A 19,596-nucleotide genomic window follows, 5' to 3' on the forward strand; every position below is an offset into this window, starting at 1 on the left:
TTAGCGACTCATTGTTAACGGGGACTGACATCATCCTTATTAATCTGCTGGTTTAAAAAATGTGGTTTAAGTTTATATTTTCAACGTTTTATCTCAATTATTATATCTCTATGACAGCCAAATGATTGTAAAGAGGTGTTTAACCGTTAAGGATGGGTCGACATTTTCAATAGTCTTTACATAGCCTAGGCTTATATAATTAAAAATGACCGTGCAAGTGAATAGATTTGACTGGGAGGATGTAGGCATATATCGAAAGGATTGACTTTAATAATGATGGAAATATTGTGAACTGCTTTTTTTAAACAAAACTCCTTTTAAACTTTTTGCAGCCTGACACACTGCATGAGCTCAACAAAATCATAATAGGCTATGTTTCTGACTACATGATATGGAAAATAAGGTGCTTTTTCTAATTTCATAAACTGCTGTATTTCTTCTTTTAAAATTCCACTGCGCCCTGAACTAAATAATTAAACTGCAAAGTACTGCTCCTAACCAAATAAAGAGCTTTAAACATCACAGATCTTTTTCAGACATTTATTTTGACACGTTAATTAATAACAAAAACACAACGAGGGTTTTCACTGCAGCAAGTCTCACAAATATATTACCACTCATCTTATTTACACTGATTTCTTTTGAGACATATAACTTTGACTGCCAACGCACATAAATATCATGCAATTAAAACATTTCTTTAAGAAATGAGCTACACCGACGTGTCTTCACATATCATCAAACATACAGACAGTAAAGGCTTCAGCAGTGATGGTAAGAGAGTCTGAGGTGCTCGTTTCTTAAAGGAGCCGTGCTCAGCATGGCAGGAGGGCAGAATGGAGTCCTCGGAGCCTGCAGGAGCGTCGGAACCATGAGGTGACCGTACCCAAGAGCGCTGCGAGGGCTCTGCTGTGGATTTGGGTTCTGTGGACAGTTGGGAGAGGGCTTGCTCATGATGCTGTCAATGCTGAAAGAGCACTTTGCCTGCGGGCCAGGGGGTTCTGGTGCGCAAACCTGCGCTCTGAAGTCTTTAGGCCCACTGTACTTCCTGTGACTGTTCAAAGTTTGTGGTAGTAGGTGATAGGAAGAGGGAGGCATCATGATGCCCTCCTGTAGAGGCATGTACCGGATAGGAGCAGCGGGCGGAGGGCTTACCTGGCCTTGTAAGCAGTATGGTTGCCCGTACGGCCGGTAGCAGTTCAAGTTGGAGTAAAACATAAGCCCGTCTTTGCCGAATTCGGGCTGGTTTCTCTTGAAGCGCTTCCTTCGCCGAAGGAAGCTGCCGTTGTCGAACATGTCCTCTGAGGCAGGGTCCAGAGACCAGTAGTTACCTTTGCCCGGGTTCCCAGGCTCCCTCGGGATCTTGATGAAACAGTCGTTGAGAGACAGGTTGTGCCTGATGGAGTTCTGCCAAGCGGGGAACTTGTCTCTGTAGTAGGGAAACTTGTTGCTGATGAAGTCACAGATGCCACTCAGCGTCAGTTTCTTCACCGGGCTCTGCAGGATGGCCATAGTGATGAGGGCGATGTAGGAGTAGGGAGGCTTTACCGAGCTGTTCTGAGCTTTCCTGGACGGCGGTGCGTCTGCGCAGAAACTGTTCTCGCTTTCCCCCGAGGAGTCTGGCTCTGAAGAGTCAAACTCAGCACCAGATTCTGCTGAGGAGCCGGGGTCCGTGGAGCACTCATTTCGATATAAACGCCCGTGGGTAGGCTCATCCTCGCCCACTATGTCAATCTCATCCTCTTCTAGGGGCAAAGCAGCGTGCTGTGAAGCCTCAAATTCACTAGAGAGAGTCATGGTCACACGCAGAACGTAAAAAAAAAAAAAAAAACGAGTAAAAACTCAACCGTGCCAAAGAGGCATTAATGGTTCCGTGTGCGTACAAACCAATAGGCCCCTATTCATGCGTAAAAGCGCATCTACCGTCCGGTATACTGTCTGTTTGTTGTGGTAAGGAGGGTTTATATGCTGGGAGACTGCTGCCCTGCAGGCCAGTCCCATTAACCCTCTGGACCTATCAGAGTAGCCCCTCACCGCGGGGAGCAACACACAGCTGGGGGGGCTTGGGGAGTCCTGAGGTGAGCACGCCTATTCATGCAAAGAAAGCTCAATTTATAGATGGCAATCTGTTGTATTTTGGCCAATAAGGATATTTCAATAACCAAACGGCTCGAAACGGTGCAACACAAAATAACATAAAATTAAATTAAAAAAAAACTGAAAGCTTATCCTCACAGCTTACATATCTTTGTATTGAGACATTCCTTGATGAATATTGGCCCTACATATTAACAAACTCACTAGTGTTATTTTGGCCCATCACTTGTTTCAGCCATGCAGCACACACAGTAAACACTTTCACAATGGTTGGTGTGCATCCTATGGTATGTGAGCCTGGTGTACGCAGTGTTCTGTGTCTGACATGTACACACGCTACCAAAATACATTTATATGAGGTTAAAGTTAACTCTTGGTATTTTAATCATCTGATATGACAAATCGTACAGCAGCACAGTCGGAGGTGGGATGTTGTTGGGAATTTTAACACCCCGCCTAGTGAGTGCTAAGAAACCAAGTGTTTCCCCCTCGGAACCCCCGCGGGTTCGTTTAGTTTGCCACCTCTGGATGCCTGCGGGTGGTGTGACCATGAAAATGGCCGTGGTAGGGCTTCCCGCAGCCAGCAAAGAAAAGAGGCAATAGTCGCCTTAACGAGGCCATCAGCATCAGAATCGAGTAGGAAACGACGCAGCTGAACGATGCGCTCTGGGCTACAGGGTTCAGCTCGGCTTTACGGCCGGGATGAATAAGCAGAGCCATCCTCAAAGCAAACCGGTCCACCAGCGGATATGTGCTAAAACCGTGCTGCTAAACTATTTCCATTGCAAATGACTAAGTTGGGAAAACTCCACCTATTTCCTCACCTTACTGAGCCTACTGTGTGTGAGAGCGATGGCTCTCACATGATTGCACCATTAAAGGCCAAAGTAACAGAAAACTAAATGACTGTCAAGTAGTATAAGCACTTACGTAATTAAAGCTGCAATTCAACATTTAGTCTTAAATGCAACACTAAGGTAAACTGTCAGTATTTTTGAAACAAGGCAAAATGGATGACAACAGATTATGTAATTATTAATAACCTATATATCTCCATCGGGAACAAGACGAAAAGTTTTCAATTTAGGATTAAACATATTTACAGCCAATCACACATTTTAGGCTTTTTTTTTTTTTTTTTTTTAGAAAACTAGTTATAAAACATTACCTACAATATTTGAGTCATCTCATGTGAAACACACTTTATCATAACCATGGTCTGCTGACTGGTTTCATAGCAATAAAAGCTTAGATGTTATTGCTCTTGGAGGCATTTTTCACACTTTGTGGAGTTTCATGGTGAACTTACCACTTTAACACAAAGGAACTTTGTGTCTGTTGTTATGTTAATAGTCTGCCCTTGTCAGCTAGAACTAGCCATTTTTACCAATTGCTAAAAACAATTTTTTTTTTTTTAGGTATATCAGAGCAGTCTTAGAATATGTTTTGAAATAAACTTTATTTTGAATAACTTAAAAATACAGGATGTGAAAAGCCAAAAACATAAGCAAGCCTACTTGTTTACAAAGTACACAGTCTTGTACCACACTACAGTATGTGCTTCACTTCGCAAGTTCCAACACTACTTGGGCTCCTAACCTTTAAAATGGCAGATTTTACAAGGCCATCTATATATAAAACAAAAAAACAAAACAATATATTGATTACATTTCTGGACTTTTGTTGCTTCTTTGTGTGTGCACACATTTTAGAGGTCATGTTCAGTGGAAGTTTCCAGGGTGACACAGTATTTAGCTCAGGCACTACAGCCACATAAACACTCTTTGATATACAGTAGTTTTTAAAGCAGGTAGTGGCAGATTCTCACAATTTAAAACTACTGTATTGATTACTACTGTAACCTTGACCATCCTCTGACGTACCTCGTGTTCTTGTATGAAAGGAGTGAACGTCTGAAACACAGTCCCAGATTTATGATGGCCAAAGCCACGCCTTTTGCTCCAGAATCATCCGTTTTCGAGGCAAAAAGGAGAGAAGAGTTTGTAGCTACTTTCTCTCTGCTCGTTCCAAAACCGTAGAGATGAACTGTTCCTGCAGAATGTTCTTGTCCAGGTTCCTACCTGCAGGACAGAGTAGAGAGAAACGTGAGCATTGACGCAGCACGGCCACACACACAGACGTAGATATTGTATGTGTTATGTATATTTTATGGGTGTCTGATTTCCTAACAATTTCCTAAATATTTCCAAGGAATTTCCCTAAAAAGAAAAATGTAATTTGGTACTATTTACAGATTAAACGGGGCCAAAGTTATGATACTGTTAAGTTAGAGAGTTTAGTTAGTTGTGTCGAGTTTAGTTGATTTCCAGAGAATCTCCCTTGAAATAAAAGCTTAATTGAAACCCAAGAAAATATATATTTGTTATTCATTTATTATTGGAAACATTACTCTCTATTTTGTTTAATTGTATGCTTGCATGTTGACAAATTTCACATTTTTGCAGGTTCAGCTGACCTGCTGTGCACTGAGTAAAAGACTCAAATGAACAGTGTCTCTATTTTACAAGTAATGTGTACCAAATTACATATTTTCCCAGAAAATTGCTGTGACATTCTTAGGAAATTGTGGACCCATAAAAAAAAAAGTGTTGGCCACAACTATGATGCAGGTTTACCACATATAACTTATATAATCTATGCTAGAATTACAAAACTACTTATAACTGTGAATTTGTCAATACAAGTTTTTGTACTACCTCTCCGTTAAGTGAACATTAACACAAAGACTATGTTGTCAAAAAGAGCCATTTTGATACATTTTATGCAATTCAATGGATTTGCTGCCTTCAGAGTGGTGTGTAAGAATTGTGTAAAGATACACATGTGAAAGATGTCTGTGTCTTCACCTATAAAGACCAGTCGGTTGATCCGCGGGTTCTCCTCCCAAAGCTGTGGAGTCTCATTCAGGTCATACAGCTCATGGACCCCCTGCAGCATCACTTGGTGGGCTTTACCTGCAAATGATACTATGCCCTAAAAACACACACACAAGTCACGGGTGACACATTAACCGACCCTGAATGCAGCGTTTGGAACTGATTAATGCAGATAATAAAGTGGCAGTTATGGATCACTGCGGCCACTGCGGTGACTATTGTTCTTTACTGTACCTTTGACCGAATGACAGTCATGGGTTGCCCTTCTTTGTTTTTGAACATCTTTTCCCATAGGAGATCCTGAAACAGTGGGAAATGTGTGTTTACTTTACAAAGGACTGTATTGTGTTAGAGCTAATTAGTAATGGCAACGGGTATACGAACTGGAGTGTACCTGGATGAAGACATTCAAGGCATCCTCAGAGAGATCTCCAGCCACTTCAAACGTCACAGTTAAAATACTCTGAGGATGACATTAAATATAATATGGATAATAGTGTTATCCATATATACAACAAATTAGACATTTTGTGGTTTTGAAAAAATATGTCTTAAATTGTGGTTCAGAAGTTCCGACATTTTTCACTTACTAAAATACAGATAAATCACACTTTGCAGAAAGGAAATGCATAAAAGGGCTTTTATGCAACAGTGAAAGAAGTGATCTGATATTTTACTTAAGTAAAAAAATAGCACAACCGTCAACAAAATTTACTTTAAGTATCAAAAGTAAAAGTACCCATTAAGCAAAATGGCCCAATTCTAAGTATATATATTTATCATCTATATATATATATATATATATATATATTTTTTTTTTTTTCCTGATCCATTAACATGTAAGCAGCATTTTAATGTTGTGAAGGTGGAGCTAATTTCAAGAACTTTGGGTAGTTTATAACTGATCGTATGTTTTAGTACATTATTTTAATCCTCTGAAATGTAGTAGAAGTATATAGTGGCATAAAATGTAAAAAGTCAAAGTACAAGTACCTTGAATTGTACTTAAGTACAGTACTTGGATAAGTGTAGCTTTAATGTTTTGAGATTTATATTTTCCGGGTGTTATAAGGACTTACAGTTCACCAATGTGAACATTTAATACATTTTAAAATATATTTTCAGTTCACTGAAACCTGCAGAGTCATTATGAACGTTAAACAAAAGGAAGTGTTTTTACGCCCCGCCTGATGACTTTGTCAAAGACTGTGTCAAAAACCACAACTCCACTTGGCACCTCTATCTGCCTAAATCCCCTTTTTCTCTCTCTCGTGCACGCACACGCACACACACACACACACACACACACACACACACACACACACCCCTCCATACTTCCTTACAGCATTGAAAGGGCACTTTGTAGATATTTGGGGGTTTTGTGTTGGAGTGTTAAGGTTACACACTTCCTTGTCATTTGGTATAACAACAGAAAAACAGCATTCTCATTTACATGAAAAGAGCAACACGGGGAAGAGGAGGGGGGAGAAAGGGGGATGGTCTGAGGGACGGTTGAGCTTCATGCGGGAAAGGGAACTTGGAGAAAACAGACAACAATGCCGTTATTTACCCACACAAACAACCCTCATCTCTCCTCATCCTGTGATAAAGGTCCACAGGTACAAAGCACAAGATGAGGCCTAATTGCTGTGAGGAATCATTTGTGCTAAAGCCTGATGAAAACATCAAGACAAATGGTATGAGACTAATAAATATTTTTAATAATTTACATCTGCATTGAAAATAACTGGACTTAATTGATTGTTTCTTTTCTTATAAAATGATAGGTTTCCCATTCATATTTGACATTTAACACCTAATTAAACAATGACATGTCTGTATACTACATTTTATGACATCTGGATTCAGTTCAAACAACTGTAAAACTGTAACACGTAGCCAAGACTCTAGCCAGTCTAGCCAACACAGTGTGCCCAGTCTAATGAATGTCTATGATGCTGATGTGTATGACCGAGAATGGGTCTATTTACAGTGTGACAAGAAAACATCAAAAGCCTCAAGTCGATCCCAACACAAAAACCAGAGCAGGGAGGGAGTTTTCACTACAGTGTCACAGCCTGGGGGGAATGCAAGCCTCAGGAGCATGCATCCCCTTTATCCTGTAGGAAATGATGTGTTGGAATAAATTAGCAAACAAAACAAGGAAAGCTATAAGAGATGCATGGAGAAGTTAAGTAACGGCAGTTGATGAATAAAAGAATGATTGAAGAAGAGTTCAGAGCATACAAACAATACCTTGTCAAGATGTGGTCTTGTATCTTTCACAAGTTGGAGCTTCTCTGCTAGACTTTTTAGAGGAGAGACATGATTAAACATCATAACATATTTTTTCAGTTTCATCCAACATGATAGTGTGTGTGCCATAATTGACTGACCAGAGCTAAAACCTGGGATCTTACATCATTTTTATAATTTCTGAAGCTGCATTTACACCCTGTGTCAATGAAAAGGTTGCCATATCTTTATTTAAAAAATGTAAAATACTGCCTGGTGACATTTTAATTTTAAAATGTTGATGATATGTGAGTTATTGTTTTGGACTGGTCCAAGTTATTAGTATGGTTTTAGAGAACTCTTGGGTTGTTTGAAGTGGCTATTTGTAACTTTCAGTTTGTGTTGATTCTAGCGGCCGCTTTGGACAAAAGCGGTAGTGTTTTTACCACACCTGCTGTTGTAAAGATCTTTTCTTTACGGTGCTGTATTACCGAGTTAGCGTTACCAGGAGGTCATATAGTTGCGATGAATGTTTTGCTCAGAAAATCATTAATTTACAATAAGAACATTTCATGAAACCCAAGGATGCTTTACACAAGTATAGGAGGACAAGGGAAAAGAAAATAGTAGGCCAACACAAGCACGCACTGAAAAGAAATAAAACCGGGTGCTAAAAGGAAGGGGTACGTAGTTTAACGTAGGCTACTGATGTACAACCACATCGCGCATTGTAAAGTTATTTTATGAACGGAATAGATATTACATACCTGAGGGCTAATTCAGGGTGGGTTTTGAATCATTTACAATCACGTAATTGTCTCCATCTTTTGAAAACCCGACCGTTGTCTGTCACTTTCCCTTTTAGCTTTTGGTTGTTCTTCGTTTAATTTCCTTTTTATCTGTGATGGGAATGCCCCCGTATCAGCCATTACTACAACAGAGACCTTCTCAAATAAAATTAAAATACAATAAGGCCTATATAAAGTAATCTCCTGCTACATTTTACCTGGCGGATACGCAGGCTTTTTCTGGTGTTACAACGAAATATGTGACCCAACAGAATGTGTTACTGCAAAGTCTGCCTGCCGTAAATCATTTTGTAACTTCGCGGACCCGGGCAAAGGCATTAATAAAAACTATGTAAAAACAGCGTTCTTTTCACTATAAGTCCCGTTTGGTCATTTATGATCATCAATTACACAGATTCAGAAACATAAAAAAAGTTACATACAGTCACTTTAACGGCTGTGGTTCCACCATTTCTGCTATATAACCTAATGCCAATATTTTCAGACATTCTTCTAATCTTTGCCCTTTTTCTTGTAAATTGCTGGATCATTTTACTTCTTCAGGACTCTAAACCATGAAACAAAGAGGAAACTTTTTATTTTGACTGAACTGGTCACAATATTAGAGATGAAGGTTGTATGCAACCAGTGATGAGGGCTCGCAACTAGATATTTCTTTATTTTTAGGGCTAACAAGCTAAAAGTAGGGAACCACTGTTTTAAGCTGCCATTGAAGATGTTTCTGGGATAAATATATATTTTTATATAATTGAACTGTAACTCATTTTTAGTGCCGTCCATCATGAAAAACTGATTTTAATGTCACAGCAGCTTTCCTGGTCTCTCTCCCCCCTTTCCTGTCTATCCACTGTCATATCTAATAAACGGAAAAGCCCCACAAATAATCTTTAAAAAAAATTACCATCTGAAGTCAAGCGAGATCTCTCTCTCTCTCTCTGGTCTACACAGTCTTTGTGTTCCGTCTCTCAGTATAATACACTGCATGCTGTATCAGTGCTTAATGACACAACTCTGAAGGGACTTGTAAAAACTTTAGGAATGGCAATTAAATCCTACAAAACACCGACCACCACCCCCAAACAAACTATACAGCCCTTGTTGTCCTCATCAGACCTCCTCGACCTCCCCCTTCTCCCTGACCTCACAAGGAGGCTAAATGTTGTGTCCAGCAGCTTGAGCCATGCGTGCTGTTAGTACCACACAGGTGGAGCGGCGGGGGGCCGCTTCAAACAGCCAGCGTGGGATTGAGGGGAGGAGGGGCATGGACTCTCAAAGGCAGGGGGAAAGGAGCTATCTGTGGGGACAAGGGGGACTCCTCGGGAGCCAGTGGACACACACAGCTCTAATCCTCTGCAGCTGGTCTCAGAGACACTGACCAAGGGCATGTAAGAGAGCTTTAACACCGCGGCCCGTTTCATTCACATGAAAGGACGAACACTGACTCTATTCATGAGAATGACATTCTACAGGGGATACAATATGATGACCACCCTGCGGTGTAACAGGGGGACGCTCAATAAAAGAGTTTGTTAATTAGAGAGAAACATGATGAGCAACAGTATCAAAGACTGCTGGGTACACAGTTCAGACAGACTAGCAACAAAGGCCATCACCGCAGTCAAAATAAGTTCTTGATCTTTAACTGCAAGTTTTGAAATAGAACAGGATGGGTATTATACATATTATCAGCGGGCACATTGGTATCAGCGTATACAGAATGTCAACCAAGAAATGCCAAAGATATGTTCGAGGTCATTTAAAAACAGTGTTGCCATTAAATATTTTGTCCACTAGAGAGCAAGTTTATTTTTCAGCGGTGACATGTCCTGCTCAGTAAATATTTTCTCATGTTTCTTCTTGTCACAAATTCCAAATGTTAAATACAGTATATCACTTAATATTTAAAAATAAAATAAAAAGACTATTAGGTGTTACAATCTATGTAAAACATCTGAAATTCCCAAATATCGACATGGGTATCCGCCGCAAACAAACTGTAAGGGACGTCTGAAGTGACAAGTTTTTTTCTTTAGCCCGTTTGCTTCCTCTTTTTCCGCAGAGTGGCCCATACCGTCTTTGACTACTTTGGACTATACTGCTTTCTTAAAGAAATATTAGTAATTTGTGATATGTAATTCAGAAACAGTGTCACCATTACATAATTTGTCTGGCAGAGAGCATGGGCACGTTTTCTGTAAAATGTCCCACTCAGTACTTATCTTGGTCACAACTAAATTTCAGGGATCCTTAAAAATGTTTAAGTGAAAAATATCATCTGATAGAGCTTTCAAAGACTCAAATATCAATATTGGTATTAAGGCTTAAAAATGCAGTATTTGTTTTTTTAAATGTAAGTTTCTTGGCTGTTACATACATAATTCCTTTCTGAATAAGACATGTTGTGTACATGAAACTTAAATGGGACAAAACCAACTCACTTTGCTCCATCCTTACTGTCAAAGGAATGCAGATCCAGCACTTCAGAGAGATCCACCCTGTGGGGAGAAGAGCGCTGATTATAAGTTGGCTAAAACTAACATTAAGGGTAACCGAGTGAACTGGCTCAAGCAAAAAGTTGTGGCAATGTTTTTCCGATTAACCCCTCACTGCACGGTGTCTTTCATCTGTTCACCCTGGTCTGAACTCCGTGGGGGGGCAAAGCAGATCCAAAACACACCCAAACCTTTGATTCACACGGCTTGTGTTAGCCAGATGCTACCTGGGTCCGATAACACACAACATGCCAACACAGAGGGCGCATATACACACATATTTGCACGCACACACATAAGCAACCATGTTGGCTTAAAGACCCAGGGTCAAAGAGCAAAGACTTGTGGGTAACTGGACACCATTGAGGGTTTGGTGTTTATTCAGGGTGCAGCAGTTTGTGTATGTGTGTTGTGGGTTTCTCTTGAGCAATGTCACGCCTGAACGACTTCATCTTTGATATAAAGATCTGAGCAGGAGCAGCACGTGGAGTTCATCAGCACACCAAACAAAGCAGATAAACCTGGTACAAAGCTACATACACAACAACAAAAAAGATCTCTTTTTGTTCGGAAAAAAAACGTACCTTGACCTCTGGCTTTCTAGAATCTTGACAAGACCATTTACAGACCTGAAGTGAGAGGAAAAAGGTTCAATACATTGGACCTAGTTCCTTCTACCCTATCCCCCTAAAACTTTATTTTATTTTGACCAGTTAAAGGAGACCAATGTACTGTTGTCCCAAAGTTACACATAAGCAGCTCAAAAATAAGATAGCATAGATAAAAAAACAGAATACTACTAGTTAAGGGAGATGATGAACAGTAAAAGTGTGAAGCTGACCTGACCGCCTCTCGTATTTGAGCGAGTTCATCCTCATTCACCAGGTCTGTCTTATTGATTATGGTCAGGTCAGCGACAGCAATCTGCCTAAAAAGACATTAAATACAACATTATGTTTACATGTCAAGTGACACAATTTGCACAAAACCAACAACAGGGACAGGAATTTTTACCAAGAATCACACAAAATAGTTTTTTGTTGGGTCTAAAAACATTGAACCAGGAAGTCATCGCCTGGTTCATACTTGTAACGAGGTGTAGTGTAGTTTATGGGTTTTCATGGGTGGCAGTGAGCGGTATGTGCCAATCTCAAATGGGAGCTGAGCAGTTTAGTTTAGTTTAGAGGTGAAAACACAAACAAAGACCAAGAATGCAAAGGGTCATGCAACTGGTCTTTTATTCATCTGTGTATTTGTTCAACAACAACACCACACAGCTGCTGGAAGAGACAAACAGAGAGGCGCCCAGGGAGGGAGACAGATAGGTGGGTGGCAAGAGTACAGTCAACAGCATGTTATGAGACAAAGTGTGGTGGATATTCCGAGCGGTGTGTTTAGTCTTAAAGGAATATTTCAGTATTTTGGGAAAAGCGCTTCTTGCCGATGAAACACCATGCTCATGTCTGTACAGGACATAAAAAGCTACAACCAGCAGCCGGTTGTCTTAGCTTAGCACAAAGACTGGAAACGGGGGGAAACAGCTAGCCTGGCTTTGTCCAAAGGTAACAAAACCCACCTACCAGCACCTCTAAAGACCAATAATTAACATGTTATATCTCGTTTGTTTAATCCATAAACATTGTAGTGTGTTTTTTTTATGTAAGAAAGAAAGAATAGGTGTATTTCCCAAACATTTCTTTTTTTAAACCATCAGCAAACATACCTGGCTGCTTCATTGACGAGTCCATCTGCTTTTTCCTCTGTAAGTTGCTGCATAAAGAAAAGATAACACAAGCAACCAAAAAATGAAAGGAAAAAAGGATTTAAAAGTGCCAAAATTTGCTCAAGCTGACCCTATAGATTTCCAACTTAAAACAAATTCTTGAAAAAAATAGAAATATCTGCGAGTTCTTGCCACAGCCAAAAACAAAATGTGACAGATAAATTGGTAAAAGAAAGGCCTGTCTATCATCTAAGTGACTTTCTCAACACATGAATCCACAAGAGATCGCTTTTCATTTTCTGCTTGCGTCTTTTCTGCAGGCAGTGCTTTCCAAAACAGTTTAATATGTAATAACAGACAGAGTAGGAGGTGTTAATCTGGATCATGACCCCTGAGTGTCAATCTGACATTCATCTGTCACTATGTGCATCACCCCTGCTTTATTTCTGAAGGAATGAATGACAAAAATGAATTAAAGAGACAAAGGCCTTTCAGAGGGTGTGTGTAAGTCAACTTGAAACCCCTCAGACAGATGGATATTTTATGGGACAGATGAGCGGAAATGCAGGTGAGTGAATGTGACAGTCCTATTACAATGGTCACATTTCTGAAATCAATTACTCTTTCGCTCTCAGTTATCCTCTCCTTCCTTCTGTCATTATTTCCTTCATCTTGCTTCTCTCCAATGAGAAGACAGAGCAGCACCCATAGGCCATGAAATGTGTCACCTCACTGAGTATGACACCTTCAAATTAGAGCCCATTATTTAGGTGTCACTTGTCCTGTTCCTTTTATATACCACAGGGAGGGCAGGATGTGTGTGTGTGTGTGTGTGTGTGTGTGTGTGTGTGTGTGTGTGTGTGTGTGTGTTACTATGCACTGAGGGTTTACGAACAATCTCACAAGTTTAACAGCTTATTTTTGATTTAAAGTCACAATAAGCACAATGCATTTAATATATATGCGCAGGTGCAAATACTGCTGATGTTTTAATGTTTGGCAACAAGATCATTAGGGCTGCAACTTATTATTTTAAATACTAAATACGTTTTTGATTAATGGATTAATCAAGGAGCTTATAAAAAGTCAAAGAATTGCAAAACATGCCTATCACAATGTACCACAGTCTAAAGCAACAACTTAAAGTGCTTGTTATGGCTGGCTAACAGTCCATAACTTAAATATATTTAATTTACAGACATATTAGAAACTTTAAAAAAAAATTGGTTCAATTTTCTAAAAATAAGAAGCTTCTTAAATATCTTCTTAGTACATACCTGCAGTCCATACTTGGCGTCAATGACTGTGACAATGCCTAAGATGGACAAAGTAAAAAAAAAAGGTGATCAGTGAATCAAATGTAGTGCTACAATTCATGAACAATCTTTTCTGAACTGCCTTTTGGGAAATAGTTTTGTCCGTTTGTCTAAACCGCTTTCTCTCGGAGTTACTTGATGTCCACTTTTGGTCTGCTAGCCTGTCACAACAGAGTGGACAGCTGATCATTTAGTGTGAGGAGCGAGACACCGTTCATGCAAGCACGCACACAGACCAGTAACAGATACACAAACAAGAAAATGTCACCCAAGTCAGAAAAAAAATGTCTCTTCAAAATTAGACCATAGTTGGAGCTGTTACGGCGTGAAATAAATTTTTTTTTCATTGTAACATTTTTATCAAAAGCACCATCCCTGCTGGTTTAGAAAAAGAATTGGCCCAATGCTGTCTGACTAATTTTGACATTTTGAGTAGTAGACATTTTTCCTCTTAAGTAAAACCAGTCAGACTCAGACCAGTGATGTCTGAGAAGTTATATTTGACGCACTAGACAAACACAATATGCCCAAAGATTATTCCTACCACCAATTCAATTGCAAGATGGACAAAGACACAAATATCTTACCATCCAAATAAATATCACTGCCGAGCTCTGCATCGACCCAGAACATGGAGGCCACAGCTCCTGCCAGAGGATATGAACAGGTATGTTAGATTGTAAATGAAAGTCATACACACATACAAATACAAAGTTTTCAAAATGTCAGATAGGAAATGTTGAAGTAAACAGATGCTATCTTTTTCCTTTTCGTCTTTTTTTCCCCCATAAATGTACTCATATTTTTCCATAAGGCCTTCAACATAACAGAGAAATCCAAGCATAACAATGCAGTCCCCTGGCATGTTACATAGATATTACTGTGGTTAAATATACACTGTTAGACATTAGAGATGATCGACACAATTTACAAGTTTGACGATGTAAAATGTTTTACAGCTGTTGGAAATCTACAAGTAACATGTTTTGTTTTTATTGAAATAGCTAACTATGTTATATTGCTAATAATAATTGTATATCAATTAATTAAGGAATGCAACCAATTATTATTTTCATTATTTAATTAAAAAGTCTTCAATTTATAATTTTTCATTTTGTCAACGTCAAATGCATTATGCATGCCCATCACAATTTCCCAAGTGCAAGGAGACATCTTCAAATTAATTAAAACCCATGGATGTTCAATTTACAATAATATAAAACAGAGAAAAGCAGCAAATTTGCACATTTGAGAAGCTGAAATCAGCATATTTTTGGCACTTTCACTTAACAAGTGACAGAGGATTAATGTCGCTAGTTTAATAATTTCCGCATAAAATAAATGAACTTTATTCAATGACATCCTCATCGTAAGTTTCTGTTTAAAAGTCTGCATTGCGTTATTTATAGAAACCCTGCGTACATTCTTTTCTGTCTGAGCTCTGTGGAGCAGATAAAACCAATATCAGAAGCTTTCAATTGTTTATCTCCTGCTGGTACATTTGGGTTGTTTCTATTTTCCTGTGAACGTGGTTATTATAAGACCCTATGTTACCATGAAAGCCACAGCTTGTTCACATAATGCACTTTTGTCAAACTGCCAAGCGAGAATAAGAAAGCATGGTAAATATTTGATGGACGCGTAATGAAAACACTGTTTTTGAGTGGCATGTTTCACATAACTCATCCAACCTCTTTCTGAATGGAAGAGGAGAATCCCCCGGGAGCCTTTACGATTGACAGCACTGCCAGGGCCAATGACAGAGCTGTCCTAGTCGATAACAAGGCTGTCTCAGCCAATGACATGGCAGAGGAGTTTGGACAGTCCCGGTCTGAGTGTGCTCTGTTGCTCCTGTCTGTGAAGCCATGTGGCGTGTGTCTGCACACGCCGCTACCTCCTGACACCTGTCACTTAGCGACACACCCCGATTGTCACAGCACTCCCCTGTAATGGTCTAACATTGGTTTTCTGATTTAAAGCGGAGAGCTGAACGGACAGCTAGGTTTTTTTTTGGATGCCCTGATGAAAATAGGCTTTTTGGTCGCTCGTGTCACCGCAACACTAGTCTGGTCCTCAGAATTAGAAAATGTTTCACTTCTGCTGTAGGCTTAGAAAGAAATCTGCAGGGGTTTAACCGTAATTAAGACACATAAAGAGAAAAAAGCATTGCTTGATCCATTGGTCATCCATAAATGCCAGGAATGTCTTTCTGAGTTACATAAAAACACAAAACAGTCTATAAGCAGAGACAGTCTTAAGTAAAAAAAATAATGTACTCATATACAGTAGAGTGCATAAGTTAACTCATACATATATTTTCATACAAATCATGTAAACTAATTCAATTCAATTTACATTATTCACCACTCATTATCAACACCGCTATTCAGTGAGTCCTGGGTACATTCATTAAAAACAAAACGCAGAGTATACTAATTTCCATATGTCAGATTTGAACACCTGTAGACTAGTTTGTTCTCTTGTAGACCTGTCTGATTCCAGATAGTGTCACCATAATACTGAAGGCTACTCTTGAATGTAGCATTTTTGGCTGCATGATTTTCAGTGAGCTACTGTATGGATCCCACCTCTCAGAAGTCTTTATTGCTGATCTTGTGTGATCATGAGGGGCAGTGGTGGAGCCATGATGATGCCTTCAAAGAGGCCTGTGAGGTATGGGTTGGCAATGTGATTCAAGGATTTCAGTAGTTACTTTATTTATGTCCACTATGCTGTCAATACCAGCCATTTGCAGAAGTTGGTCAATCTCTATGTGGAATATGGCCAGTCAGTTGTTGAATCTGGTGTGACCCTGTTTTATGACTCTGCAGTGGTATTGGTATCTTATAGAAGAAACATAATCATTGCGTTTCTTGCATAAAATAGATTTTGCTGTTTGCCAGCTAACTGTAAAATGTATGTCTGTGTTTTAATGTAGTGTGCCTGTGTGTGTGTGTGTGTGTGTGTGTGTGTGTGTGTGTGTGTGTGTGTGTGTGTGTGTGTGTGTGTGTGTGTGTGTGTGTGTGTGTGTGTGTGTGTGTGTGTGTGTGTGTGTGTGCTAGAAGAACCAGGTCCTCTCTCTGCCTTCAGCCCACACACATTACACCTCCTACTGAAACAGCTGGTCATCTGGAAACATCAGGCATATAACTGTCTACATGCTCCCCAGGCCAGAGCTTGAAAAAAACAGCGGCCTACTTAACAATCAAATACAGGTTGATATGATAACACTAAAATGTGTGGTACCTGGATCAGCTAGTCCAGTGGTTTCTAGCAGGATGTAGTCAAACTTTCCTTTCTTCTCCATCAAGTTCTCGATGGCTTTAAGACCATTGTCCCTGATAAATTAAGGAACATCCACTAATGATTAAAAATGGCATATGCAGAACGCAAAATGTCAACACAGGACACCAACATACGTTGTGTCTACAGGTACATAGTACAATGTTACAATGTACATTTATATATACTGAGAAAAACAAAGCAACAAGTTGAACCTTTAATTTCTGTTTTAATTAACACTCCATCAACTAATGGACTTTAGTTACTTTACGTACTTGACAGAGCAGCAGAGGCAGCCATTTCTCAGTTCCAGCCACTCCTCATACAGCTCTCCTGCCTGGCTCACTGCGAGGGACTTCTCAAGGGCGCTGCCTGCAGGTGGAGGATGAAGAAGGAAGAGAAATCAGAATAAAATTAGCTGATAAAGACTCTGGAATTTCTACCAAAAATGCCGTATTGCTGTATATTTGCAATATGAATAAATATTTCAACATAATGAATATTATATTATATATATATTAAGAGTTTTTTGGACCACTTCAACAAATTCTAACAAAAAAAGAACACTGGCCAAACCAGCCTATGCACAATTCAACATTAATGTAAACTGTAAAAAAAGGATGTACATTTCAAATAATCACTAAGTCCAATGCAAATATGGCATCTGGTGAAGCAGAGCTTGTAGAAAATCTCTGGATGCATAGTAAACAACACATATCTATGAGCTTCTTTCAGTTTTAGGCAAAGTTGCTACTATGCTGCTCTCTTGTGGATAGCTGAGGAAACAACACAACAATCATCAGCCTGGTATCAAGTTTATAATGCATAGCTTGGAGCATCTTTGTTTGGCCCGAACAAAACCAGTTGAAACTACTAGGCCTACTAATTTTGATTTCTCTAAAGGACATTATATTAGTTTACCCTCTCCAAATTCATTGAGTATGACAGCAATCCGCTTTTTGTGTTGTTCTGTTAAGATATAGTTCAGCAGTGTAGTCTTTCCAGCACCTATAAAGAAACAAACACATGATGAGGAAGTATAAAGCAAATTGATCATTAAGTGAACAATACCATGGTCCTGGACCATAGCATCTTTTGGGTCTGATGAGGATGGACTGACAAGTGTCTAGACTATAATCTCCTTCATAAGCTCATTAAAGCTGTGAGTAATACATAGTCTCTCACCGAGGTAGCCTGTGATGATGGTGACAGGTATCTGCTCTGCAGGAGGACCAGGCGGGGTGTCGATGGGCACCAACTCTGGGCAGTCATCTTCCTCCTCCATCACCATGCCATCCATACTAGAACTGTCAACAGGGCCACAAGCTGGATCTGATACAGAAACACATTTAAGGCATCAATGTATGAGTGGAATTACACAAAAATCATAGTATAACAAATTTATTCCAAAAGCGTCATATCCAGGGCCCAAAATTAGCACCATCTACCTGCCAAATGCTGGTAAAATAGGCAAGTGGCTGGTAGATGTGCTTCACTCACCAGCCAAAAAATGGCAATCTATTGAGTGGCTGGTAAAATTTGAACATTCCATTTGGCTGGTGCCCATATCACATAGCTTACTGTGATATTTACTCGGACTAAATTTAGGAATAATTTGTCAGTCCTAAAGATGTTTGTAAATATTCAGCAAATAAACAAAAACAACCCAGAAAATGTAAATGAATAGGATCACCTCTCTCGCCACAGTATTAACAGCTGGTGAAAAGTGTGTAACGTTATTCACAGAATGAGGACAGCCAACATAGAGTTTATCCAAATAACGTGACCAATAACCTGATCAAAGCACCGGCGTCAGCAAAACAAACTGACTTTCCTTTATTTACAATGGCTATAAACAAATTACCTAACTGATGCCTCTGAAGATGCAGATATTCAAAGTTTTCACCAAAAATGTTCTTCTCTACACTGCTGATGCTTTACGTTTTGACAGCGTGCGACACTGTATAGACTCCGTTCAAATCCTGACACGGCAACAATGGTTCCGCTGTCGTTCCCAGTAGTCGGGTCGCAAAGTCTGCTTGACCGGAAAACGATTATAAATAATATTAGAATTAACCATGGATGTATAATATGAGTTAACAGACGAAGGAATGATAAACAGCATTAGCTTGACAATAAACACACACACACACACACACACACACACACACACACACACACACACACACACACACACACACACACACACTTCTTGTTTCTCTTCCCCGCAACTGCAGTTTCACAGAACAGACTGATCCCGGTATGATTACAAGTATCAACCACAAGAGGGCGACATAAACAGGTGAAGGACAGAGATGGTCATAAGGGGAATGTAGGCCACTAGAAATAATTTACATCAACAAAAATATTTAACAATTTTGCAACGCTTTTAAGATTCTGGATGTTATAGTCATGTTATTATTTTACAGTTTTTTATAGCACAAAAAGTACAAATCATTTGGACCACTATCTAACAATAATAAAGCAAACAAACACACAAAACACAATAATTATACTAAAATATGGTAGGTATTTTGCATTGGACCTTAGATTGGGGCATGCATAATATGGTGGCTATGCGCTGAGTGTAAATACTTAAATTCCCACACTAAGGATGTTCTTGTTATAGTGATTTTTAACAGATAAGGGGGGCTATAAGGTATCTTTAAACTCATTAATGACTATCACAAGCCTACAAGTCCTTTGGAAAATAATATTCATAGACTACTTTAAGATGCCGTCATG

At 39.4% G+C, this 19,596-nt stretch overlaps 2 protein-coding genes across 3 annotated transcripts; both read right to left on the reverse strand.

The window, feature by feature from the left end:
• Positions 1-528: 528 nt before the first annotated feature.
• Positions 529-3,440, reverse strand: foxd5 (forkhead box D5). The gene has a single exon (XM_078250941.1). The coding sequence runs from the start codon at positions 1,795-1,797 to the stop codon at positions 763-765; it is 1,035 nt and encodes a 344-aa protein (XP_078107067.1). The 5' UTR covers positions 1,798-3,440; the 3' UTR covers positions 529-762.
• Positions 3,441-3,537: 97 nt separating this feature from the next.
• cbwd (COBW domain containing) lies at positions 3,538-19,057 on the reverse strand. Of its 2 annotated transcripts, none has more exons than XM_078250939.1 (16): positions 18,716-19,057; positions 18,037-18,183; positions 17,773-17,859; positions 17,127-17,223; positions 16,816-16,907; positions 14,157-14,216; positions 13,531-13,568; positions 12,254-12,300; positions 11,372-11,458; positions 11,115-11,159; positions 10,477-10,533; positions 7,251-7,302; positions 5,389-5,457; positions 5,229-5,294; positions 4,965-5,091; positions 3,538-4,178 (listed from the first exon to the last, which is right to left on the reverse strand). In XM_078250939.1, exons 2-16 carry the CDS (start codon positions 18,149-18,151, stop codon positions 4,105-4,107), a joined length of 1,113 nt encoding a protein of 370 aa, XP_078107065.1. In that variant the 5' UTR covers positions 18,152-18,183; positions 18,716-19,057; the 3' UTR covers positions 3,538-4,104. The 2 variants fall into 2 exon arrangements, with proteins under 2 accessions (XP_078107065.1, XP_078107066.1); XM_078250940.1 differs by lacking the exon at positions 18,716-19,057 and adding an exon at positions 18,545-18,705.
• Between the last annotated feature and the right edge of the window lie 539 nt (positions 19,058-19,596).

Source organism: Sander vitreus, chromosome 5, assembly GCF_031162955.1.
Source record: "Sander vitreus isolate 19-12246 chromosome 5, sanVit1, whole genome shotgun sequence".
Classification (NCBI taxonomy): domain Eukaryota; kingdom Metazoa; phylum Chordata; class Actinopteri; order Perciformes; family Percidae; genus Sander; species Sander vitreus.

Coding starts and splice junctions, on each gene's coding strand:
- foxd5 (XM_078250941.1), bottom strand. CDS start 1,797: ATGACTCTCTCTAGTGAATTTGAGGCTTCACAGCACGCTGCTTTGCCC.
- cbwd (XM_078250939.1), bottom strand. CDS start 18,151: ATGGATGGCATGGTGATGGAGGAGGAAGATGACTGCCCAGAGTTGGTG. Junction 17,860..18,036: donor CATCATCACAGGCTACCTCG/GTGAGAGACTAT, acceptor GTTTCTTTATAG/GTGCTGGAAAGACTACACTG. Junction 14,217..16,815: donor CACTGGACTAGCTGATCCAG/GTACCACACATT, acceptor ATCCTCTGGCAG/GAGCTGTGGCCTCCATGTTC.